This window comes from Sarcophilus harrisii, chromosome 1, assembly GCF_902635505.1.
Source record: "Sarcophilus harrisii chromosome 1, mSarHar1.11, whole genome shotgun sequence".
Classification (NCBI taxonomy): domain Eukaryota; kingdom Metazoa; phylum Chordata; class Mammalia; order Dasyuromorphia; family Dasyuridae; genus Sarcophilus; species Sarcophilus harrisii.
The window spans coordinates 300,216,502-300,244,065 of record NC_045426.1 but is presented as its reverse complement, the minus strand read 5'-3'; the positions used below and the strand labels follow the sequence as shown (position 1 = coordinate 300,244,065).

Here is a 27,564-nt window from a genome sequence, read left to right as displayed (position 1 = left end):
AGTACTGAGTTCTGCATCCAATTCAGAGAGCAGTGCTTACACACCAAGTGTTGGAATCTTTACTAAAGAGAGCTCAAGTATCTAAGTACTCAATGGAGTTCACATGAGAATTCAGGGCTGGCTTAGTCTGAATTCACACCTCTCTCAGGACCAGAGAGCACTCTGGGAGATAACCCAGAATCCCTCTCCCTCCAGAAGGTGGAGTTAACCTTTGGGAGATCGCATAAATGAAGGAAGCGCTTGGAGCGAAAGGAAGAATTTCTCGGGAACATCAACAGGGCTCTGAGAAAGAACACTCTGGAAGAAAAGACTACTCGCCACAGACTGGAGATTGAGAAGCCACGAGTTGGAGCTGGCTGGAGGCTGAAGAAAGCAGAGGCAGAGGCCAAGGACAAAGCTGCAAGATCTCTTGGAGCCAGGCAGAGAGATAGGCCTCAACTAACCGGGCTCATTTGTAAGGAGAAATAAACGTTTGCATTTTTAGCAGCTGGCTGCGATTTCGAAGAAATTATTTATTTCAACTAAGACTAAGGCTGGCCCCCAAGAAAAACCACCAACAACCAAGGTCAGATTGTTACTCCAAATCAATCACTCACCTCATATGATGGTTTAAGATGGTATACATTATAGTGTAGCCAAGTAACATATTGATAAAACATATTTAACAACTTAAAGAATAAAGGTGGCAGCAGAAGTGAAAAAAAAATCAGCTTAGTTTTCTGCAGAAAAACTTAGTTGGGAATTTGTACTGTGACCTACATTATTCTTTCTTCCACCTCTATAACTATTTTCCCCTCAAGGAACAGCATAACATGATACATTTCCCAAGGATAAATTAGTTTGCTGAAAAACATTTTAATAACCTGTTAAATGATGGAGCAAAAAATCATTCAAGACTTTATCATGTGTAATCCAGTGCCACAAAAGGAATTCTTATAAGTTCTTCATTAAGGCAATTTCAAAACATGTGACACTCCTTTCACTCTATAGCAGCAACATCAGTGTATCAGGTCACAGTTCCTCTAATTAAAAAAAAGGTAGGAAAAATTAAAAACATAAGATGCTCAGCATAAGGGAGCACTACAAGGTCTTATGTTTGTTTTTCAGGATAAGACCTTTCATGCAGACTGCTTCATAAAGAAAGTAGAATTCAAAGTAATTGGGACTAGTACACTTTTTTGTCATCTTATTTTTTAGTAAGAGCTATTTTTCTTGTTACTATAGATAAGACTTGAACAAAAAATTTTATGAGTAATATTTATTTTGCTAAATTTTTAATTAATGTACCGAGTTAATATAGTATGTTTGGTCATTAAAGATTAAAAATTTTTCTTTAACAAAAAATCGTCACTGTAACCTTGGATTAAACTAAAAAAAATAACAGAGGGAATTTGCGAAGATTTACAATAATAATAAAGTCTTTGGGAGGTGGTTTTCTTAGGCAAGATTTCTATCCTGCTTGATTTCTCCAATGAGAAATGGTTAACTTTTCAGACCTGACTAATTAACACCCATTATAGTTTGTAGGAGCACAGAGTTCCTTTCAAATAGAAAACTCCTGCATTCAGAAAACACTGAAATGCCAAGGAACCTGGCTGCAAATCTAGCTTTATTATGCCAATATGAATATTCCAATCTCTAAATTTCTTCTTCCTCAAAAAAATACAATGACTTGAGAGAATAAGTAAAGTCAAGGGAGAAAAAAAACTGCTTTACTGTAGCAAGTGAAATATAGACCAATATTTAGTTAAAATTCTGATATCAATATTATGTCATTTGCTAGTCTCCCACAGAATTTCTTTTTTAAATAAGCCCATGAAATTGAACCTTATGTTCTCTATGTTATTCAGGCACAAAATAGTTTTTTCCTCAGCTCTGATTAATGGCAACCAATACAACTGAAATTACACAACATGCAGAGATGTTCACATTAATATAAAATTTTTACAATTCAACTGGGTGATGTTTGGTAAACAGGTACTAGAAATTACTGGAATTGCTTTAATCAGAAACATTAACACCTATAATTTTCCCAGCTTTTTTTTTTTTTTAAATCTCAAAAAGCTTGGGAACATGATTTATAATGGCCTACCTCTTGGACTGAGATAGAATTTTACTGATTGTTTCCATTACTGTATTTCACCAAAATATAAAGAGGGGAGAAAAAAAATCAGATTATCTAAAAGGTGATTCACATATTAATTTTGTGCCTTTAAAAAAATAACTGCCAAAAGAGGTTCGGTTAAAAAAATTTTTTTTTTTAAAGGAAAGACCTGTATATACAAAAATATTCATAGTAACTTTCTACTCAAGGCTAAAAATTTGGAAATTGAGGGGGGCCCAATTGGAAAATTGCTCAACAAACTATGGTGTATGTTTATGATGGAACATCCATGCTCTATGAGAAATGATGAGAAGGATGCTCTCAGGAAAAAAAAAAAAACCACTTAGAAAATCCTCTATCAATTCAAGAAAAGTGAAATGTACTGTCTACAAAGTAATAGCAATGTTCTGGGATGACCAGCTGCCAGTGACTTTGCTATTCTCAATAGTACAATCAGTACAATCTTCCACAACTACTTTGAAGGACTTATAATAAAAAATCCTATCCATAACCAGAGAAGGAACTGGTTGCGTTGGAATACAGATTGAAGCATTCTCTCTTTGTTTCTCTGTCTTGCTCTCTCTCTTTTTTTTTTTAACTTAATTTTTCTTGAGGGTTTTTATTTTCATTAGGGTGGGAGATCTATAGTTTATTTTCACAACTTGACTTTTATAGAAATGTTCTGCATAACTTACTTGTGACTGAGGATAAAGGAGAGAACCTAGAACTCAAAAGTTTTAAAAACAAATGTAAAAATGGGGGGGGCAATATCAAATAAATAAATAAAATTTAAAAGAATGACTGGGAGTTCTTTATGTTTGTCATGTTTGACCCTAGGGAAACATAAAAATAAGGCATTTATGTCATAAATAATTTGCGACAAAATACAACCTTATTCATGTAAGCAAACTCATCCACTGCCTCCTATGGAATAAGGACTTCAATGAAAGACAATAAAATAAAGTATTTCATATAATTTTGGAAATTCTACCACAGGCTAAATTGGGCATTTAATTAACAGCATATCTTGATAAAAATTAGTGACAATTATGGCTGAAGGTAGCATAATCTAGTGAATAAAAACTCAGGAGATACTTCTGATATATACTGACCAACCTGTGACTAGTTGGGCCACCTGACCTTCAGTGCTACAAGTATTCCAAAGCACTTTTTAGTCTCCAAGTCTAAAAACTGAATAAAAGATGCCAACCAACTTTTGTAGAATGTTTTTCACCTGAGAATTCCCTCTACAGATGAAATCCTAAAGTCCAATAGTGGTCCAATGTAATACAGTAGTACAATGAATCTTAAGTTATTTAAGACTATAGTTTAGGATCTTAAAACCACATTGCTAAAGCTCTTATAGCAGAGAAGAGCTAGTAAACACTATACCAGTTGCAAAGGTCCAATTAACAATAATAATTATTATTACAATAATACGCAATATAGTAATATAAAGTTTGCAAAGCACTTTAAATATTAACTTCTTTTATTCTCACAACAGCCTTAGTAGGTAGCTGCTATTATTATTCCCATTTTACAAAAGACAAAACCAAGGCACAAGTAAAATGATTTGACCAGGGGAGTAAAAGTCTGAAGTTGAATTTGGACTTAAGCTTTCTTGACTCCAGGCCCAGTGCTCTATCCACTGTGTAACCTAGCTATTATTACCATACCACTGCCAGTTTCTGTGAAAAGCAGCGCTAGCTAGGTGAAGCATAAGATTCTGAATATCTGAACAAGCTTGAAAGTTTGGAGGAGAACCTGGCCATAGACCATGTACACATTGATTATGTGTGCACCAGCTATAAGTGTGCCTAGACTCATCACCAAGAGCAACTCAAGAAAACTGTCTTACTATAAGCATGAAGTAGTACTCACACAAAGAAAACATTCATTTTTTGAGTACTGAAAAGAAGTAACATTATACTTTAATGTCAGTGGGTCCCAAAAGTCATTTTGGAATGAGAATAATCAAATCTGTGGAGAAAAATTCTTATCATTAATTTTATGGAGTTTCAATGATACTTTTGAAAATGTGCACTTTGTGGTTCAGTTTTATTTTGCAAATAAATACAAATTTTAATTGTATACTGGCTATTTGAAAATTTGGTGCTAAGTGTAATTAAGGTAAATTCATAATTGGATTAAAAACACACACACAAAATAAGGATTGTATTCTCTGTATCATGTGTTGTTGAGTTTTTTAAAGTCCATCATGTGTATATAGTGTTTGAAGAAATCAAATAGTACTTCATTCCATGAGGAGGGGGTAAAGGGTTATTTGGTTGTTGTTGTTGTTCTTTAAAAACCACAGTCATTTGTCATATACTCACATGAAAAACGGCATCAACTGAATAAGAGTCTCTTTTTTGGGATTGGCTGCAAACTCAGGGACAGCCTGAATTATTTTGTTCATAACATTTCTCAAGTAATTCTGCAATTGTTTTCGTCTCTCCTCTACAAACTTGGCATCCTGAAAAAAAATAAAATAAAAGATTAGCCTACTGAATTGTATGTACTATTTTAATAAGCATGACAGATGATACTCATGGATCACCTACAAGTGGACTCTACTTGGCTTTTGCCTACCTCACACAGTAGAACCAGTAATCAGGTCTATATCTCTCAGCAATCAGTATACATTTTGTTATTAAAAGCTTTTAGTTTTTCTTTTCATCATCAATTATATCAAAGAATAATATATGCAAAATCAGAGGGCTATATAATAAGAACTCTAAACCCTACAACTTCAGTTTTGAGTATCTGAAATATAATTGTCATAATTAACATAACTAACTCCCAAATAGAAAATAACAATTAATAAAGTAGTGTGCTGTATATATTCAATTACAATGGATAAACATGGAATATTGGCTTTATTAAAATAATTTAGCAATTACAAATAAATGTATCGATATTCACAAATATGTATGGATTTCATAGGGCTAGGAATAGGGAATTGGAAATGTGATTTAATTGGTATGGAGAACTCCAAGATGATGAATCACCCCCTTATTAATATATGATTGCAACTTCTCTGCAATCTATAGTGTTAGAAAGCTGAATTTTATTCATTTTGCATTTCACATTGGGAATCCAGACTCAACTAACACTTTCAAATGCTAAAATCAATAATCCGTGAATGAGGTTTTATGCTGACCTATCTTAATTTCTCACAGAAGTATAAATAGAATCTCCATTCATTAACTTTACAAATATTCCTCCATGATATATACATTAGTTTTTTCAATTGTACATAATACATAAATTATAAAAACTATCAAAAGGAAACACTTTTGCATACCACATCAGATTCACTATAAGTTATGTCTTGGATCTAGGTTTCAAGTCTAGAGTTATTCAAAACAGTCTTTGGAGCTTTCAAGAAAGTTATTTAAGCACCAGATATAGATAAAATAAAGCTGCTAAAATGGTTTCAGAAATTTAATATTTTGTTAGCTGGTACCTATGAAAGACATATTTTTGTGCTGGTCAAAATGATAGTTCAAGAAAAGCTTCTTGAAATCAGTGAAGGCAGGGGAGGGTCTGTACTGAAGAGGAAACAACTCTACCTGGGATCCAAAGAGAATCTGAGTCTTAGGGCACAAAGGAACTCTCCTTAGCACCTAAAACAATGTTCTTGCACACAGTAGACATATGACAAATATATGTTGACTTGTATTGAGCCATCTCAAATGATTTAGGGTATCCTAAAATAACTTTCCTGGATTCTTCCATAACTGTCTCTTTGCAGGAGCAGATCAACTCAAAGGTTAAAAATTTTTTTTTTGCTTTTAAGTAGCAATGTCATATAGAGTTTCTAAAGCCCTGTTAATAATTATTTGGGATAAAAGAGACTGTGCCCTAGCAGAATACCCACAAATTCTCAAATACTATTAACTAATCAGAAATCAAGCCATTCTCTAAGTGATAAATGGTCAAAGGATATGAACAGACAATTCTCAGACGAACAAACTGAAACTATTTCTAGCCATATGAAAATAAGCTCCAAATCATTATTAATCAGAGAAATGCAAATTAAGACAACTCTGAGATACTACTACATACCTGTCAGACTGGCTAGAATGACAGGGAAAGATAATGCAGAATGTTGGAGGGGATGTGGGAAAACAGGGACACTAATACACTGTTGGTGGAATTGTGAACACATCCAGCCATTCTGGAGAGCAATTTGGAACTATGCTCAAAAAATTATCAAACTGTGCCTACCCTTTGATCCAGCAGTGTTTCTACTGGGCTTATACCCTAAAGAGATATTAAAGAAGGGAAAGGGAACTGTATGTGCACAAATGTTTGTGGCAGCCCTGTTTGTAGTGGCTAGAAACTGGAAAATGAATGGATGCCCATCAATTGGAGAATGGTTGGGTAAATTGTAGTATATTAATGTTATGGAATATTATTGTTCTGTAAGAAATGACCAGCAGGATGAATACAGAGAGGCTTGGAGAGACTTACACGAACTGATGCTGAGCGAAATGAGCAGAACCGGGAGATCATTATATACCTCAACAACGATACTGTATGAGGATGTATTCTGTTGGAAGTGGATTTCTTCGACAAAGAGAAGATCTAACTCAGTTTCAATTGATCAAGGATGGATAGAAGCAACTACACCCAAAGAAAGAACACTGGGAAATGAATGTAAACTGCTTGCATTTTTGTCTTTCTATCCAGGTTATTTTTACCTTCTGAATCCAATTCTTCCTGTGCAACAAGTGAACTGTTTGGTTCTGCACACATATATTGTATCTAGAATACACTGTGACATATTTAACTTGTATAGGACTAGCTTACCATCTGGGGGAGGGGGTGAAGGGAGGGAGGGGAGAAGTCGGAACAGAAGTGAGTTCAAGGGATAATGTTGTTAAAAAAACAAAACAAAACAAAACAAAAAAAAACTACCCAGGCATGGGCTCTGTCAATAAAAAATTTTAAAAAAGAAAAAAAGAAATTAGGTATTTGCCAGCTTTAGACAAGTTTGCTTGTAAACCAACTCTATAAGGAGGCCTTGCCTAGAAAGAAACTGTATCTTACTGTTAGATGCCAATTATAAAAATTTTAGGGATAGGGACTGGGTCTGGGATGTCATTGGCATAAGGAACTTCCAGGTGAAGAAACTTCATCTGCAAGTCAACATTTCTCTTAAGTTTATTATCTTTGAGGGTTACTGTCTCAGTGTCAAATCAAATAGAAACAGATTCCTGCTGATTACATATTGATTTAGAAAACCACAAATTAATATTATTTAAGTTGTACTGTGTTTGTATATTTTGTTAAACATTTTCCAATTGTTTTAATCTAGTTCTGGCTGCACTCTGATAGTTTTGCTCCAGTAGGAATTTGACATTTTTTGGCTCTAAATCATTGGCAGGTTAAGTGAATTGCCCAAGATCATAAAGTCAGTTTGTGTTGGAGATGAAACTTAAATTAGGGTTTTCCTGGCCCTAACACACCAGTCCTCTGGGATTACCATGCCAAATTGTCTCTCTATTTTAATTAATATTGTATAGAAAATAATCATTTTAAAGCAATGATTTGGCTAATCCTTTGGCTTTAAAGATAAATGAGGTAATATTTGTAAAGCACTTAGCAAAAAATCAGCACTTAATACTTGTTCCATTCCCTTCCCTCTGTTTTAGATCTGAAAGGTCGTTAGATAGATTTCAGAAGCTCTCAAAACTTCAATGGGGGGAAAATATATCTTTATTTTCAATAAACTCTAAATGAAATTAATAATTCCTCCAATTATTTAAAAAGTATTTCAAAATGTTTTGAGAAGGAATTCATAGGTTTCAAAGATTGCCAAAAAGGTCCATGACAGGGTGAAGGACCCTTATTTTATACAGATCCTTATCTAAAGATCTCAGAGAACCCTCTCTGATATTTTTTTCACTGACAAAAGAAAGAAATTCTATAACTTCTCATAGTTCCATCTTAGAACTTTTTGAAAAATTCTTTTTTATTTAGTAATTAAGAGGGAGTAAAGATTATGAGGCAGCATGGTATAATGGAAAGCTCATGGCACTTGTATAGCCCTTGAGGAATTTCCTGTACAGATTAAAAACATGGGCTGATTAGAAATTATTCAGTATATATTATATGTAAAATACTGTAATATGCTTGTAAAAGATAAATGAAAATCCTCACTTTAGGAAATGAGTTTTGTAAAAATGCCTGAGGCTGAGAGATGTTAAGTAATGTATAAACTCGGTCACACAGTTAGCAAACTGTCAGAGGTGGAATCTGTAGACTCCATGCCTAGCATTTTAGCCACTTTTCCAAGAGTGGCTCCAGAAAAGATATAAAGATATATGATGCTGGTAAAACTCATAATATATCCAGCAAAGGCTTCAGAAGTAAAACAGAGTTGGCATAGGAGAATTATAATTAATTTTGGAGGATATCTAAATAACTGCCATATATAGCTCTACATGAAAAGGTGTAAATGAAAACCACAGGGAAAAAAACAACTGGCCCCTCTTTTAAGATGATGTGATTTAAAAAATATCAATCTACACAAAAGATATGGGGAATAATTATTTGTATTATAAAAGAATTTTAAAATTTATCTTTGGATTCAACAAAGAATTCCTCAAATATTAAGATGTAGTTAAATAATTTGATAATTTATCAAGATGATAAAGTAATCCTTCCAATAGTACATATCAAAACCTAACCAAACTTTCTCATTTTGTGGGACTTTATTTTTCTCTATGTCCTCCCATAAATCATCTACCAGAGTTTACATGCTGGAGATTTTTCCCAAGGTCTCTTGACAGTACGTGGGTACCAGTGGTCTGTCTTAGCCATTTCTTATTCTTGTTTTGCAATCAGTTCACATCAATCTGGTTATATATTTCTAATTCTATTTAAAATAGGATACAAACTTATATTGTATTTAATTTATACTTTAAGATATTTAACATGTATTGGTCAACCTGCCATTGGGGGGAGGGGATGGGGAGAAGGAAGGGAAAAATTGGAACAAAAGGTTTAGCAATTGTCAATACTGTAAAATTACCCATGCATATAGCTTGTAAATAAAAAGCTATTTAAAAAAATTCACTTGTAAAGCTAAAAAATAAAATAAAATAGGATACAATTTACCAAAAAAAAAAAAAATCTATTTATAAAAAGCTTCAGTAAGGTATTTTCTATAAAAAATAAAAGACACTAAAATAGATTTGTAATCTCATTGATAGCTCACTCCAATAAGGCAGACAGGAACCCATGCCTGCCTGTCTCATGCTATGTAATCCTTGTATACATCTTCTTAGGAGTTGAAATAGTATTGCATGGTAGAAGAAGCACTGACAATTGAATCAAAGCACCAGTGTTCGAATTTTACCTCTGATGTTTACTACCTGTTTGACTTTAGGCAAGTACTTATCACCTATACTTTGCTGTATTACAGTTTGCTAATTTATAAAATGAGGAAACTGGATGCAATAATCCAAGAGGTCTCTTTCAGTTCTAGCTCCATGGTCCTATTACACTTGTAAAACCTGTCTAGTAATGAAAATATATTCTTAATACACTCAATCCAATTATGAACAAATTACTTGGAAGGCATTGTGTTATGATAGAACAACAACAAAACAAAACAAAACAAAACAAAACAAAAACCTAGCTTCTTATATTGGCTCTACCATTTACCAGCTAGCTATTTGATATTGGACAGGTCACTACTCAAAAGGTCTTCATCTTTTCATCTGCATAGTAGGTGGATTAGATTTTATTGAATGTCCTTTCTTATTCAAATATTTTGTGATTCTGTCCATTTTAGATCCATGCCTTCAGTTTAATAGGACACAGTTTTATTTTTCTCTCTGAATGAGGAAGATTTCAGAAATGTATACCTTTTTACCCATGCCCATATTTAAACATGGGGTGTGAGTCCCTAAAACCATCCAATGAAGTGTAATATACTGGTTTCTCTTTTTCATAAGAGTGACATAAAACAATATATATCCTTTGACCATAATTTGACCTAACAAATATATTGTCTCAGCATGATTACATTATTAAACTAAATGACCAGATTCTTCTACTGTAAGTTTAAGTGAACTTATAAATCAGAAACCACTACAGAAAAGCTCACTTGCCTCTGCCATGCCACGGTACCATTTGTTAAAAGAGAATCTTTTTTAATAATTTAATAAAATTTAATTAATTTAATTTTTAAAATCTTTAATGAAATAAAAAAAATTATACAAAAAGGTCCAAGAAATGCATTTACAAGTGACTGTTTTTTTTAACATATTAATATCTCTTTAATACATTTGCTGGCTAAAATAGAACAAAAGCCTATTTTAAAGTTCTTTTTTAATAGGTGATCAGTAGTTCTCAAATTAATCAGTGACCACTGATTAATGATAAGGGTGTTCATGGAGTGTGTTTATCATCAGTGGTTACTGAGTACCACTGATAGTTGCTGGGATGAAAACAGTGAATAACACTCAACTGCACAAATAACAAGGTTTTCTAAATCAGCATTACTTATTTGTGAGTTTCCTGATTTGGCTCCTTGGGTCTCCAATCAAAAAACAGCATTAGAAGCAAAGAAACTGGATGAAAGCCTAGTGTATAAAGTGCCAAACCGCTTGGGTAGCCATTTAATGAGATCTAACAGCTTGTCTTCTCTGTCTTTCAGTTGCTGTTTTCCTATCATAATACTATTGTCAATTATACTTTAAACTATTAATAGGGAACATTGGGAATTAGGGCTGACTTTTAAAAAGAGCAGTCAGGACTATTTCAATGGATTTTTCCCCTCAGAAAGGTTAATTTTATTTGAGCTTAAAAAGGATAAAGATAATCAAATCAAGCATAGCTATTTTTAAAAGTATTGAATGTTATGAATAAGGTTGAATTATAAATTCATATGAAAAAGACAAGGGTTTCCCTCTCGTCCTTTAGTGTGGAGTTGTAGTTTTCTAGGGCATTCCAGGCAATGCCCCATCTATTTCTATTTTGCAAAGAGGTAATTTTTCAGACTAAGTTTTGTATGCAGAAGTTTCAAATAACTATTAAGTTAAATCTCATTAGTTAGCAGATACTTTATACTTGTGTAGTTGTGAATCTAAGAATTTCAAAGAAATCACAAAGGAGAAAAGAGAAACCAATCCATTAAGTATAATATCTCAACAATCGTAAAATGTAAAGCTTTTTTGAAAGACTAGTATTTAGGGATACATCAGAATGGCACAAATCAATACTCTCCCCAAAATAACAGATGTTGCAGGGACTAAAGGAAGACACACCGATGCACTGCCATTGAAGCTGTGAATTAGAATATTTTGGAAAGCAACTTGGAACTATTGCACCAAATTTACTAAAGTACCATCACTTTGAAAGTGGTTAAAAAAAAAAGTTAACCCAACACAACCACTACTTGGCCTACACCTCAAAGAGAATAAAGAAAAAAGTAAAGGTCTTCTATGTTTAAAATTATTTAAAACAGCTCTCTTTATACTGGCAAAGAACAGCTAGAGGGTATATTTCTGTGTGATAAAAATTTATAAAAGATGGTTTTAGAGAAGCCAGGGAAGACTTGAAGGACCTGGTACAGAATGAAATGAAAAGAACCAGAAGAATAATTTATAAAATAATAAGGTAAAAGTGAGCAATTTTGAAAGTCTTAAAGAACTCTGATAAACCATGGTTCCAAACAATTGATAAAGAATCCTTCACTTCTGACAGAGAGATGAAATATATGGATGTTACCAATATGGAAATCTATTCTGTTTCACCATGCACATTTGTTTCAATGGTTTTTTTTTTCCTTCACTGAGGCAGGAGTGGGAAAAAAATCTGATAATTTAAAATTTTTAATTAAATTTTTAAAAAAGAAAACTTGGAATACTGAAGAGAGACCTAGGGCTTCCAGTTTTTGCTATTGTACTCAATGATGTTTCTTTCACATGATTTTTACCTATAGCACCTCAGCTTAAAAAAGAAAAGTTCCTTAAGCTTTTCAACATTTCTTTTCCGCTTGTTTCAAATCACTTAAAAGGTATGTATGTAGCTATCCTAAATTGAAGATTAAATAAACGAGGATATGGATAATAGTCACAATATAAAACTATACAAATGTGGAGTGATGTTTCTTTCACATGCTTTTTATCTATAGCACTTCAGCTTAAAAAAAAAAGTGACATATTTTGGTCCTTAAATCTTTCAACATTTCTTTTCCTCTTGTTTCAAATCACATAAGAGCTATGCATGTAGCTATCCTAAACTGAAGATTAAATAACTAGGATATGGATAATGAGTCATAATATAAAACTATGCAAACATGTGGAATTCTTTTTTTATTACAAATATAAATGCCTAGATTCAATGTTAATGCCAGCAATACTATCTTAGCAATTGTTTCTTGAGCCAACAATATGTGATTGCTAATTGAGAAATTTGAGGAAGAGCTTCCTTTTATTGTCAATTTAAAAATTCTCCAAGGGGATCTCACAGTTCAATGAATAGTCAGTCATTATGGACCACTTTAAGAGTTTCCCAAATATTACTAAGTCACTTATATAAGGTTCCGGTATAGTGGTTGTAGCAAAGCTGCATAAAATATATTCGTACAATAAACTCAGAAAAATAATAAAAATCAAGAGCACAAAGAAGAAAATTGTATTTCTTAATTTTGTTTGGAGAATGAGTTCTAAATGTTCACATTGACTGCTTTAATATTCACAACTGGGCCAGCTGGTTGGATGAGGGAAGTGAGGGTGATGTGGGAAAGATTCCAATCTTTGATTCCCAACTCCCCCCCTCTCCCCCAGTTAATGTAAATTACCCTTTGATTCACAAATCCCGGGCCCTTTGAATTCCAATAGAAGATCTGGACCTGTCCCAGCCCCACCCGGATCTGAGCCAACTTTGGGGCTACACCCAAAAGCCCCTCGAGCTAAGTCTCCAACTATAAAAGGGCCACGTTGGGAACCCCTCTTTGCAGAGATTCCAAACACGCTAGCCATGTGAGGACTCTTTGTCCACTGGACCCTCTGTCCAGTGCCCTCCTTATCTCTACCTTCACCTATCTCCTACTTCTAAACTCAATAATAAACCTCTTTTATCAATCTAGCTCTCGGGCTAATAAATGCTTTTATTGGGGACTCAAGTGCCGCTACTAGACCTCATATACCGCCATATCCTTGGTCCGAATCCAAGGGGGTTGCAGGGGAACTCTGACTCCCTGTACCCCAAACCTGCCAATAGACCTCAACTAAATGCTAATTTCATTTAAGTACCCCAAATCTAGACCTCAACAGGGGCAGAGGTTTTACTGTTCTATTTTCTTTTAAGTCTCTCCTCTTTCATGGGTCACTTTCCCAAGTGTAGAATCCGCTTCAGGTGATGGTGAATGAGAGAAGATGCAATGACTACTGGGAGAAGAGTTATTATGGGAAAAAATTCAATCCAAGAGGCAGCAAGGTGAATATTGGTTGCCTTTTTCCCCACACTCTCTCAGAATGCCCATTTCAAGGCTATGATTATCTTTTACGCCAACAAGTAGATAGAAGGAGCAGCCAGTGCAAGGGTACAGAAGCAGAAGATAAAATATGGAGTTTGGGGAGCAATTAAGCAGTCTAGATTAACTGCAACTAAACGAAGGGGAGTAATGAGAACTAAAAAAGGAAAATGGAAGCCAGATGGTAGAGGTCATTAAAGGTCAGGCTAAAGAGTTTACATTTTATCTTAGAAGCACCAGAAAGATACTGAAAATTCCTGAACAGGGGAATGACAAAATCAGAATTTGGGAAGATGGCTGTGTGGAGGATGGAACAGAGAGGAGAAAATGAAAGCAGTAAGATTAATTAGGAACTTATTGTAACAGACCAGCACAAAGTAATGAGGGCTCCTAGGTACTGTTTTATGAGCAGAGAGAAGGAGGGTGAACATGATATTGTGGACACAGGTCTAATAAATGATGGGCTATTGATGGGACTAAGAGAAGAGGTAGAAAAGGAAAATAAATCTAAGATTATGAACCTGGATGATTGAAAGGATGATGGTCCTTTAAACACATAGGGAAGGTCAAAGCATGATCTAATTGGAGTAGGATAACAAGTTCTTTGGAACATGTTGAGTGCAAATTGCTGATGAAATATCTCTATGGAGAAGGCAGGCAGGGAGATGTTAGCCCAGAATAGTAGTGCAAAAGAGATTAGGGAAGCATATGTTTGGGATTTATCTGGGAGTTATCTGAATAGAATATTCAAATCCTTAGGAGCTAAAAGGAATACTAAATTGAGGAAGTATATAGAAATCTGAGGGTTTACAACAGTCTTAGGGAAAACCTATGTGGCCAGACAGAAGAACAAAGAGTGAACAAGGAAATCAAGGAAAGGGAGCATCTAGGAGGAAGGGTAGAATGTTCAGAGATGTTTAAAAAAATGAGGACTGCAAAAATAACTTTGGATTTAGCAGTTAAAAGGTAATTGGTAACCTTGGAGAAAACAATTTCAGTCAACAGACACAATAAGAAGCTTGTATTAGAAGGTGGGAAATATGAATGGAAAGTGAAGAAATGGTATAAGCTCAAAGACCATATCATTCCCTTACTTGAGTCTAGAGTATCCTGGATTGCCTCTTAGATAAAACAGAACTCCTCAAATTAGCATTTAAAATCCTTCACAAATGACCAGCAGGATGAATACAGAGAGGCTTGGAGAGACTTACATGAACTGATGCTAAGTGAAATGAGCAGAACCAGGAGATCATTATATACTTCAACAACGATACTGTATGAACATGTATTCTGATGGAAGTGGATTTCTTTGCAAAGAGACCTAACTCAGTTTCAATTGATCAGTGATGGACAGAAGCAGCTACACCCAAAGAAAGAACACTGGGAAATGAATGTAAGCTGTTTGCATTTTTGTTTTTCTTCCTGGGTTATTTTTACCTTCTGAATCCAATTCTCCCTGTGCAACAAGAGAACTGTTCGGTTCTGCACACATATATTGTATCTAGGATGTACTGCGACATATTTAACATATATAGGACTGCTTGCCATGTAGGGGAGGGGGTGGAGGAAGGGAAGGGAAAAATCGGAACAGAAGTGAGTGCAAGGGATAATGTTGTAAAAAAAATTACCCTGGCATGGGTTCTGTCAATAAAAAGTTATAATAATAATACAAAAAAAAAGTATAAAAAACAAACAAAAAAAAAATCCTTCACAAACAATCTAACTCCAACCTATACTTTGAGATATTCCACACTGTTTCCTTTTAGGCATTCCACGTTTCAACTAAAATAGACAATTAGCTATTTGGTCAAATTTAACATACTGTATTCCTTCTCTGTGCATCTGTATAATAAGCTATCCCTCTATTTTAGAATGCACACTCTCCTCAGTTTGCCCCGTCTCTTAGAATCCCTTGTTTCCTTCAAGGTTAAGCTCAAGGGATATGTATGCCATTTGTGGGTGGAGATTTGTAAATAAGAAAGGAGGAGAACCCTTGCTTTGCTGGAAGTATTCAGCAAAAAGCCAACCCTCACAACCCTGTGTGGACCTCAATCCCCTGCCAGGGCACAAGAGCTGAGAGCCCAATGCCAAGAGCTTTTTCTAAGATAGGTCTCTTGTAGTTAATCTTCACATATGTAGGCAGATTACTCTATGTATGTATTGGCTGTCATGAGGAGAAGAGTTACAAGAAAATAGTTTGAGGGGATTGAAGGGTAAAGTGAAGGCTTTGTAAAGATAGGGTAGAATTGAGCATGTTAGTGAGAAACAGGAAAGGGATCAGTAAATTAAGAAGATGGATAATGAGAAAGGGAATAACTGGGAACAAGTTTTTGGAGGAAAGAGAAGAGTCCTATCAATAGAGGAATTGGAATTTCTGGCTCAGTTTTTGCATTAATTTTTATATTCAAGTTTTTGGAGGCAAGAGAAGAGTCCTATCAATAGAGGAATTGGTATTTCTGGCTCAGTTTTTGCATTAATTTTTATATTCTACTTTTAGGATCAGGTGAAAACACTTGCCCAGTTTACCATGATTTTCAGCCAACACTGCCCATTAATTCTAGGGATTAATTAATGCCAGCTACCAAGGAGGAAACAAAAGAGGCCAATAAGATCAGCCTATTGTGACATACCTGACATTAATATCTATTTCATTACTTTTCTCTGCCAAAATGCATTGATGATTCATGTATTCTTGCCTTATAACTGAGGACTTATTCAAATTAATGTAATAAAAAATGCATCTGGAAAATCATTAGGGATGATGCTGAGCTTTTTAGCCTCCTTATTATTATGAAGACCATTATGGATGCATTTGGTTGGAGAAAAAGCAGCTTAGAGGGGGGGAAAACCTTTTACTCAGTTGAGCAGCTCACCCTCTAAAATTTGGGGGCCTATAAAGGGTGTCTAATAAAACTCCATTTACTTTTTCCTATGTCTCCCTATCATCAGTATGCCTTAGTATTTGCTAGACAAGATGTGTAGTCGCAAAAATGATCTGTTCAGCTGTTGTAGTCAAGGCAAAATTCCTATACAAAAATAAGGAAGGGAAGAGACAAAATGGGGTGGGAGCATTGACGGTGGGGGACAGAAGTATGATACATCTTCAAGAAAGAGATGGCAAGACCTAGGGAAATGCTGAGTTGTATGATATGGGCAGATGAAAAATGTGGTGGAAGTGGTTTGGGGAGGTGGTAAATTCTTGGTAAAAGTGAAGAAGATGGGCGCATTACAAAATCTTAGATTTCAAAGAATCTTAATTCAACTTAGAGCTGAGCAAAAATATCTTCTACAACATATCAAAAAAACTGTCAAGCAGCCTTTTTAAAAAAGATCTCCAGACAAGAGGAACTCATTATCTCCATCTCCTTTTCACTTTTCAGTAGCTTTCCTTATAGCAGAAATCTGCCTCTTTGTAATTTCCATCAATTGTACTTAGATGTACCCTTGGAGGCAAAGCAGAATAAATCTACCCCATCTTTTACCTTGAAACCCTTTAGGATATTTGAAGATAACTATCAGGTTCCCCCTAAATCTCCCTAGCACCTGTTAAGTTTATGTAAAATGATCTTGAAAACCATAACTATCCCAGTTGTCCTCCTCTGGAGGCTTCAAGTGTATTAATGCATGTAACATTCATAATTGAACACAAAGTTACAGAATTTTGGCCACAATTAGGGCAGAACAATTTCGACAAATTTTCCATTTTTGCAAGTTTTCTTATACAAGATTGGATGTTGTTTTTAAGTGAGAAAAACCTAGCTAAGTAAATGAAATTCTTTCACTTAGCTAAAACATAATGTCAGGCTAACTACCAAGTCACTTACCATAAAGCCTTGAAGATAAACTAGATTTTACATAGGTAACATCTGGAAAATTGCTATGGCTCATCATACATCACATCTGGCCAAACACATATGAGAAAAAAGTCTTTTTTTCCCCCTTATAGGAAAATATCTTGGCTATTTACCTACTAGCAAGAGGCTTAAGATTTTCCACAAACACTTCCATTTCATGCACCTGTGGGCACCACGCAATAAAGCTAGAAAAAAAGACTCTGGTTCAGTTAAGTAACCAGTGATCACAGATGGGAGCTGAATGCCAGGCATCTGCAGCTCTGTGTACGTACAGTGATAAGATTGAATGCAGCTGCATAGAACGAAATTTTCCCTTAGAGTTATTACAAAAAAATCATTTCTCCAATTATATTAGTTTGTACATGTACACTACAGTTGATGAAATGATTGTCTAAGCCTGGTGCATTTTTTTTTTTACTACTAACTTTTAACTAGAAATCATAAACCTTGACCTTATTGATTATAAAGAATAATCTCAACATCTGAAAAATAATTATTTTTTAAAACGAAGTCGTTGTTACAAAATTCTATGCAATTATATTTTGAAAAATGCTTTCTGATAAACCAGGTATACAGGCCACCATAACAGTATTACCTCAACCTCAGTCAGAATCTGAGCCAAGGAAATCAACCTCACTTCTAAAAATCATCTTAAGCTTCCAGACCCAAAATGTCTGGGGTTAAGGCCAAATCCTTAAAAGCCCTCTAGGTCCCTAATCCAATTCAATTCCCTGACACTTGACAAAAATTGGGCAAAGAAAGGAGAAAAGGCAGATCAAGTTCTAGTCTCTTTAGGAATAGAAAGCTTTTTTCTGTGTACTTTAGTCTTCCGAGACATCACATTTCTCTCTGTTCCTACAGCTCTTACAATGAATTACACAATTCAACACTAATGTATAACACTCAGTAATAATATTATTTAATTATTTTATGTACGTTCACTTTCCATTTCTCATTAGACGCCAGGGATATATCTTATACTGCTGGATCTCTCAGAAACCTATGACAGAGTTAAACAGAGAGAAAACTTCAATAACAGATTTATTGTTTATTGGGTAGGTGAATGCATGGACTATTTGTTTGTCCAGTGCCTTATACTCTGAAAGCAGGGATTTCTATTATTTTCCTGCTCTTCTTATTTAGCTCAGAGAATAAGATTCTTAAACAGAGAAACAATCCTATGATAATGGAATCATCTATGGAAAAGAGCATGTCTTTTTGCTAATGAATTAATATGGACAAATCAGCTAATCAGTAATCTATGGGATTAGTAGAACCACTGTGAAACCTTAAAATCTTAAAAACTTGTTGTTCTGCTCTCAGATTGCAGATAACAGGTTGCCATCGAAGATAAAGCTTTGGCAGAGCTTGAAAATTTTGAAAATTTTGATACTCATTTGCCTTTCCTGGCAATGTCCAAAGCTACCATCACTGCAACATAACACTGGGTGAGCTTAACATCTGACTACAAATCGAGCTTCATTTAAACAGATGCATAGAGGGATTGTAGTTTATTTTTAAAAAAGAGAGAGAGCTATTAGGACTCCAATCAGAAGAGCACTCTCTCTAATCAAAGATAATGGAGGTGACCATCATCTGTAAAGATGGTGTAACAATGGAATCATGGGAATCATGGGGAACAGCGAAGTTCCTTTGCACATAAGAGCTGCTTTCTTGCCAAGGACACTTGCACTCTGAATCCTAATAGGAAGTGAGTGTACCGGGGAAACTGAGGACCTCTCACTTGATAACTCCAGACCCAATTTCAAGAGTCTGTTATTCATTAAGGCTCTGGGAAGGAGACTAAAAGATCTGCTCTTCTAGTAGAAATATCTGATCTCCTGGACCTTAACTGCTTAGAGAAGAATCTAACTATTTGATTACCTGGAGATTTTCTAAGAGGTCTATAAACTAGCTAATCTCTATTTGTTAAGGAAGCCTGAGGTAAACTAAGTCTCCTTGCTTATTTTAGTTTAATGGATTACTTACCTCTAAACAAATCTCTTTGTGAGAGGATTATATGGTTTCTTATAAAATCATTAACTAAGATAGATTGAATTTATAACTTGGATTCAGTTTACCTGGGGAATTTGGGAGATAGGAGGCTTATGTCGGATAAAGTAAGACAACTGTAAAACTTGTGAAACTTACCATCATAAAATTCAGGTCAAAATTTAACAAGTCCATGTTACTTCCAGGCGTAAGGGGATGAAGGGTTGTCATGATCTCTTATGGCTTGTGACTATATAATCTCCCTGACTTCTGAAGGAGTGACCTCCCTTAAACTGGGGACTCCACTTTATTGGATGTCCGGTTCTTATGAGATTCCTGAATAAAGCTTCTATTCTTCACTTTGAGAGACTTTTTTTTGCCATTTGGTTAATTTGCCATTGCAACAGACTGATGGTCTCATCATTGTGGATAATATATACCACAACCTGTCTGTGTCTTCTCTTCCTGTGTGAGTCTTATCCATGCTTTCCCACAAATCCCTGCTAGATGACTGGTACATCCAATGTAATAGAATCTTTCTTCAAGGTCTCAAAAAAAAAAAAAAAAAAAAAAAAGAAAAAAAGCCTTTTTCTGGGCATCAGAGGAACATTTTGACCATCATCTGCCTGTTATCTCCTAAGCTTAATAACATTTCTGACTCATTTCCTTTTCTGATTATATATTTACTTACCAACATACCTTATGTCCCTTGCTGACCATAGAGTTGTAGAAAAATGAATCATCCTACTTAGGGCTCTTTTTTTATGCCTTACTTAATAATAAGCAAGTGATCATTGCACAATAATCCCTGTAGTTGTAATCATTAACTAATCTTGTATGATTTTAATATATGGGTAACTCCTTTTTGGAAAAGAGCCTGTAGGATTTTATTTTCTTCTATACTTTGCTCTGAATTTCCATAATTAAAATTTTAAGTAACTTCTCTGCATTTTTTTCAATGTATAAGTATACAGATTTCAATTGCACTAAAGTTTGTATACCAAGTTACAGATCTTTGATATTTCTAACCTGAAAAAGCGCTATGATATCATAGAATGATATCAGACCAAGTTTAGGTTGCAAAACAGAAATGCACAGTTTAAAGTGTTGTCATAGATTTTATTTTTCAACTTCCATAGGGGCCCATTGGTCTCTGTCCTTCTGAGCTGGCACTTAAGACCGCTATTGGCCCTAGACATGTGCCAAGATTGCCAGCCAGATGATTAATATTAGTATTCTAACATTACTGATGAGCTAGTTCACTGTGAATTATTTCACAGTCTTTTGAAAATGTTATAACGATAAATGGCATGATTTAGAAATGCTTCTAATGCCTGTAGTCAAAGGTTTACAACCCCATAATCAACATTTTGGAGGACATTTTTGACTGCCTAATAGATCCTTCTATGATCAATGTAAATTCTTCACTACTTATGCCAGCAGGAAAAAAAATCACGTGCTGAAATGGCAGGCACATAAAGAAATATTTTGCAGACTTCCTCATAGCTATCAGATAACATTTCAAATATCTATTTCTTAGCTCACCAATAGCTACAAGGGAAGAAATTCAAATATTGTCTTTCCTCCAGAGCTTCTATTCTAAGTGGCTATCCATTATGTCTGTTCAATAAAAACTATGGTCAGCTAAACTAAACAAAGTGATCACCACTAATTTATGTTGCTTAAATGAATGCTTTAATCTATTTCTTTGGAAATTCACATTCATTTTATAGGGAAAGAGAAATAGAGAGGCATTATAGTCTAGTGAAAAAAGTAACAGACTCTTATCTAAGACTATCTAATTGATTCCTAAATCCTAGATTCCAGTCCCAAGTATGCTACTAATGAGCAACATTATCTTAAGCTAGTCACTTAAACTATTCCAACTTGAGTTTCCCTAACTACAGTTTCCTCCTCTGGAAAGGAGAGGGTGTAATTAGTTGCTCTCTAAGGTATCTTTCCATATAAAATGTCCTTTTAGTTCATGATATCCTGTGCTGATCTCAATCTTAGATGATTCCTCAGTTCTCATTTCACTCCTGCCATCTACAGTACTCTTACTACTGTCCCCTAAATACTATTTCCACAACATGCATAACGATTTCTTCAACTATGGTAAGGATGACAGCAATCTTTTTGCTCTAATCCCTATCCCTCTTCCCACACACATACCCCTCAATTCCAGAAATCCTGAGGGCAGAAAATAAAAGGGTTGAAAAAAGCAAAGCAAAATTTTCTCCCTTATAAAATCTATATTCACATAGAGAAGTCTATGGATTAGTATTTTACATCTGTCATAAAGGTATATTCAAATTCAATGTATCTTTCAAGATATTTTGTGGTCTTCTGAAATTAAATGTTTACACAAATACAAAGCAGTTCAGTATGGAGTCCAATAGACTTGTAGTAAATGAATGGTTATGATGGTATCTTTGTTACAAGACAAACAGGAACATGGGAATTCAGAAGATCTGTGGTATTTATGTCACATGCTTTTTGTAGAATGTGTATGACACTCCATATCTCACGATCCAGACTCTTTTAGATACTGTATACTCCACTGAGTTTATTTAGCAGACTTGGATGCTGTGAGGAGAAAATCAGTTTGAAGATGTAAACTATAAAGGTAAATTTCAGTTCTTGAACTGGTTAAAAATGGCCTTTGGAAAGCTATTTAAAAAAAAAAAGCCTCACTTGTTTAAATATATTCTCCAAGGTTCCCTGAATTTCATTCTCCACTTTCTGGAAGACAGTTGAACAAGTACTACTCAATTCTCTTTACATTTACCTAACAAGAGTCAAAAATGGAAAAAGGATGACTATAGAAACAATTGAGATTCAAGGTCTGATTCCAATGCCAAGAAGGACCCTCAAAAGCTAGCTCATATTAGATTTTCTTAAGGAATGAGTAATATTACTATAGAAGAACCAGCACGTATGACCCAATACACAAACCAGTGGTTACATAGGAAAATCACTAAGGATGCCATTATACCACTGCTGAAAACAGATAACGTAGCAGATACTAAAATAGATGAAACAATTGAAAGAAACTGAGAAAACTTTAATATGGAAGAATAGCTCAGATACTGGTACTTTTTGAAAAAATGAAATATTTTTATATTCTTCCCAGCAGTTAAAATTTTCAGTGTGATATAATAACAGAAGATTGCAGTGGTGAGAGAAATAGTCCCTCTACATTTGGTTTCTAAAATATTTGGGCATATTTCTGTATAAAAGACACTATTATCCTTTTTTCATTTTCATATTAGCCAGTAAGGATTTCTTGCCTTTAATTTTGATAATACTGATATAAATGGGAAAAATAATGGAAATTGAATAATGAGACCAGATCAATTTAATTATCAATGGGAGATATATGACGCTCTTATGCCAAATGAAGAAGAATGAATATGCCTAGGGCCCTGGATCACTGTCATTCTATACTGAGGAATCTGTAAGTGCTTTGAAACACTACTTTTCAGCCTGATTTAGTTTCACTGATCAAAGTTTGGAGATGGAGCATGAGAAAAGAGAATGGACAGGAAGAGGACAAAGCTGAGATGGGTGGGGCTCTCTGTCTTAAAGTTAATTTGAGAAGACACATTTGAAGCTATGCAAAACATTTCCATAAAAGTCATGTTGTGAAAGAAAATATATGTATGAAAGTTAACTTGTTAACCTAATGAATATGGGATCAAGGGAAGATTTCTCAAAAAATCTATGAGATGGAATGGGTCAGACGCTACCCCTAACTTCTGGGAAGTTATGTGATCCACAGAAAGTAGACAGTATTGCTGACCATTGGTCAGTGGTTGCTTCCTTTTCAGTCCATTCAATGAACCCAAATCTTTTACTATTTAATCAATTCAACATTTCCAGCTCACTAAGCCAGGCACCATGCTGAGAGATAAAAGGCTCTCTGGGTCTGCTCAGCTGGTGTGCTTGGGCCACTCTTTGCAAGGACAGAATAAATGCTTCTGGTTTGTATATGAAGATGTCTCTGAATAGTCAATTTGGGTAAGGGAAGGTCTAGCACCCATCCCCTACACTAACTTCAAACTTTTTTTTTTTAATGGAATTGCTTTAGGCAACTTTCTAAAATTATGAGCTACAAAGGGGCCAGATTGCAACAGTAAACTCAGATGTTTCATATATTCATGAAGTCTAGTCTTTACTCCTACTTCCTCATTCTTCAACAGTTCCCAGACATAGCAGCACAGTCTCTATGTATAATACCTGTTTCCCTGCCTCAGTTTCCCTGAACTGTAATACCTCAATTTCCCTGAATTATTATGCTATACCCTGAATAAAATATTATGGCTATTCCCCCTTTCCTTACCCCATTAAGCTCTGGTCACTCTCACATTCCAGTGAGTCATAAAACTCCTGATGGCTTATCTCTTGCCCCAGACTCCTGTCTCCTGCTCCTGCTCTTCTTGACCCCCAACCTGTTAGAATTTAAAAGTTATTGTCCTTCCTGAAACTATAACTTACTCAGTTTTCTCCTCCCACTTACCTTTGTTTCCCTGATAGCTGGAGCCCTAGAAAAGTCTCTGGAATTAATTGCTCGTGGTTAGATGCTTTGAGGTAAGAATCCCATTCAGCTGGCTAAGGGTCAGACATCTTTTGGACATGAGATCTGTTTGATCACGAGTCCAAATTCTCCACTATTAAAATATTAAAAATCTAATCTCTGTCTTGCCTCAGTTTTTTCGGTATTACAATGACTCTTAGAAAAATATCTGTGATTCTAGAGTACAGACTAGACTTTGCCAGTTGTCTTGGATATAGAGACTGCTGACCTCAGATATCTTACAGTAGTCCCTAAAGATTCCATCAATCCCCTTCTCTGCCCATGATCCCCAACCAAAGGATCTATTGTTTATATGGCTACAAGGAGAAACAATATCTTGTGTATGCAGAGGGAAATAGTGTTTGTTAAAGAAAGAGGGACTGCCAGGCTCATTTCCAAGAAGATAGCCCCAAATCAACAGATCAAGGTAATCAGCAAAGAATGACATTTGCATTACTGGTTCCACCCACTGTAAGAATCTCCAAAGTTCCATGAACATAAGATTGTATATTTAGAGCTATAAGAAACTTCAAAATTCATCTAGTCCAACTAACTCCTTTAATTTATAAATGGCAAAACCAAAGTTCAGAAAAGTTAAATGGCCTAAGTACCCCAGGACATCCAGGTAAATACAATCAAAGATCTAGTAAGTGTCTAAAATAGGCGTATAGAGAAGATGAGCTGATTATGTCAGAAAATTCCAAGCTCTCTAGATTTCCCCCACAAACAAAACAAAACTGTGCCTCAGGAGAATGCAGACCAGTAAACCACACATAAGTCTGGGGCAGAATAGCAAACCTCCCACAAGACCCAAATAAAGACCCCAGGATGGAGGTTTGGCCAGTGTGAATTGTAAACAACTCTTCAGAAACAGCCAGGAGGGAGCAGAGCTGAGGCTAGTTGGGTTTAGAGGTAGCTTCAGTCCCTACAAAAGGAAGTTTAACCTCCAGGACTATGTGTGGAGTCGGGGGTTGAATATGGGATGACTGAGGGACCTTCTGCTGATTAGGAATGCTGGCCTAGCTATGCTGCTGAGATGAGAAAAGGAATTAGCATTTGTAATGCCAGAGAAACTGAGGCAAGAAAGAGTTTAGAGAGCTTTTAATATTTTATTTGGATTTCTGAGAGGGAGAGATTTTCTGGGATCAAAGGATCCATTTTAGTCCCAGGGGTGTATTAGACTTTTGTCTCAAAGTATCCAAAAGCAAATGTAAGTTTCCCATGAAATGTATATACCTGGCTCTAAGCAATCTGGGTAGACCAAGGTAAGGAGGTGGAGTCTAAATTCTGGTGAGCCGGAATCTCCAAGAAGGTTCTGACAGGTTAGGGGGTAGGACCATAAATTCTGATAAACTGGGAGTAAAGGAGGTGTCCGACTAGAGCCAGGAAGTCTAGCTTACTTAACTTAACTTAGAGATAGAGGATACCAATTAGGTATCTGAGATAGGACATCTGGAGTTTTATGACTTTTTTGGAATGTCAGAGTAGTCAGCTACAGCCCTAATTATCTCAGTCCTAATGGTCAGGAATGAGAGTTGCAACCGGGGGACTGAAGCAGAACAATTCAAGGAATTGAGACAGAACAATTTAGGAAACCTGAGACAGAACAATTCAGGGAAACTGAGGCAGGACAATTAGGGAAATAGAGGTGGAAAATAAAAGGAAACTGTGGCACAACACACCCCTCTCTCCCCCAGTATGGAAGCAGTGGGGCAGGGTAGCTGCTGGCTTCAGGCACTTACAGAAGGATAGAATTCTTGGTTCTGGATTCTAGGTCAGAGATGGAAAATGAAGTGAAGCCAAAAGCTCCAGCCCTCCAGGTTAAAGATGATTACAATAACAAATTCTTTTTTTTTTTTTTTTTTTTTTTTTCAGGGGTGGGAAGGGAAGTAGGAAAAGAAGAACCCAACCATAAAAAGTTACTATGGGAATAGGAAAGTTGGGGGTTCATCTTCAGAGGTGAATATTGAAATAAAAAAAAAGATTCTCCTATCCCAGAGATTAATGTTAAATGGTTACCTGCCCCAAAAAAGAATTCAAAGACTTTAAAAATCGAGAGATTAAGAAAAAAATGAAAAGAAAAAAAAAATAACAATCTAAGAAAAACAAGATCATAAAAAGAAAGTCAACCAATTAGAAAAGGAGATCCAAAATCTCAAAGAAAATGACTCTTTGAAAAATAGGATTGGATAAGGGGAAACCAGTGAAATTATAAGAACTTAGAAATAATAAAACAAAACATAAAACATGAAAAAAATAGATCTCAAAGGATATGAACAGACAATTTTCAGGTGATGAAATTAAAACAATCTATAGTCATAGGAAAAAATGCTCTAAATCACTTTTGGATTAGAGAAATGCAAATTAAAACAATTCTGAGATACTACCTCATATCTCTTAGATTGATTAAGATGACAGGAAAAGATAATGATAAATGTTGGAGGGGATGTGGGAAAACTAGAACATTAATGCATTGTTGGTGAAATTGTGAAATGATCCAACCATTCTGCAGAGCAATATAGAATGATGTACAACAAAACTGTGCATACCCTTTGACCCAGCAGTGCCACTACTGGATCTGTATCCCAAGGAAATCATAAAGGAGGGGAAATGACCCACATGTGCAAAAATGTTTGTAGCAGCTCTTTTACTGGAAGCAAAGAATTGGAAAATGAGTAGATGCCCATCAGTTGGGGAGTGGCTGAATGAATTGTGGTACATGAAGGAAATGGAATATTATTATTCTATAAAAAATGATGAACAAGCTGATTTTAGGAAGGCCTGGAAAGATTTACATGAACTGATCCTGAGCAAAACAAACAGAACCAGGACTACATTGTCCATGATAACATGTAATGGTCAACTATGAAAGACTTGGTTCTTAGTGGTTCAGTGATCCAAATAGTGATCTAAATCCCAGTAGACTTTAGATAGAAAATGCCATCTACAACCAGAAAAAGAAGTTCACTTCTTTTTTTTGTTTTTTTTTTCTCTCCCATGGTTTTTCCCTTTTGCTCTGATTTTTCTCTCGCAACATGATTCATAATGTGTATTAAAAATATATAAATTTAAAAAAAAAATCACACACACACACAAAAACAATAGATTGAGAGAACAGATCATGAAGAAAAAAACATAAAAATAACTGCTCTGCCTGAAAGCTAGGAGCAAAAAAAGAACCTTGATATAATAATACAAGAAAAAGTTAAAGAAAATTGTCCTGAAGTGACAGAACAAGAGAGGAAAGTGGAAATAGCAAAAAATCCATCAATCAGCATCTGAAAGAGATCCTACAAGGAAAACATATAGGAACTTTATTGCTAACTTTCAAAAGCCTCAGATCGAAGAAAAAGTTTTACAAGCAACAACAAAAAATAAAAAATTCAAATATGCTGGAGCTAAAATCAGAATTGTACGAACTTATCAGTACCTACAATAAAAGACTACAGGTTCTAGAATACTATGTATTGACAATCAAAAGAATTAGGGTTATGGCTGAAAATATTTTGTCTAGTAAAATTAAGTATATTATTGAATG

General features: G+C 35.1%; 1 protein-coding gene across 6 annotated transcripts in view; it reads right to left on the bottom strand.

Annotated features, from left to right (window-relative positions):
• The window catches only part of SNX29 (sorting nexin 29), a 629,780-nt gene that overhangs the window by 66,842 nt on the left and 535,374 nt on the right, over positions 1 to 27,564 (bottom strand). For 5 of the 6 annotated variants that reach the window (XM_031944363.1, XM_012542944.3, XM_031944390.1 and 2 more), the window contains one exon: positions 4,441 to 4,580. In XM_031944363.1, coding sequence (XP_031800223.1) covers positions 4,441 to 4,580 — 140 coding nt within the window. Of the gene's footprint in view, positions 1 to 4,440; positions 4,581 to 27,564 lie in introns of those variants that run through there. The other variant, XR_004230463.1, reaches the window with a different exon arrangement.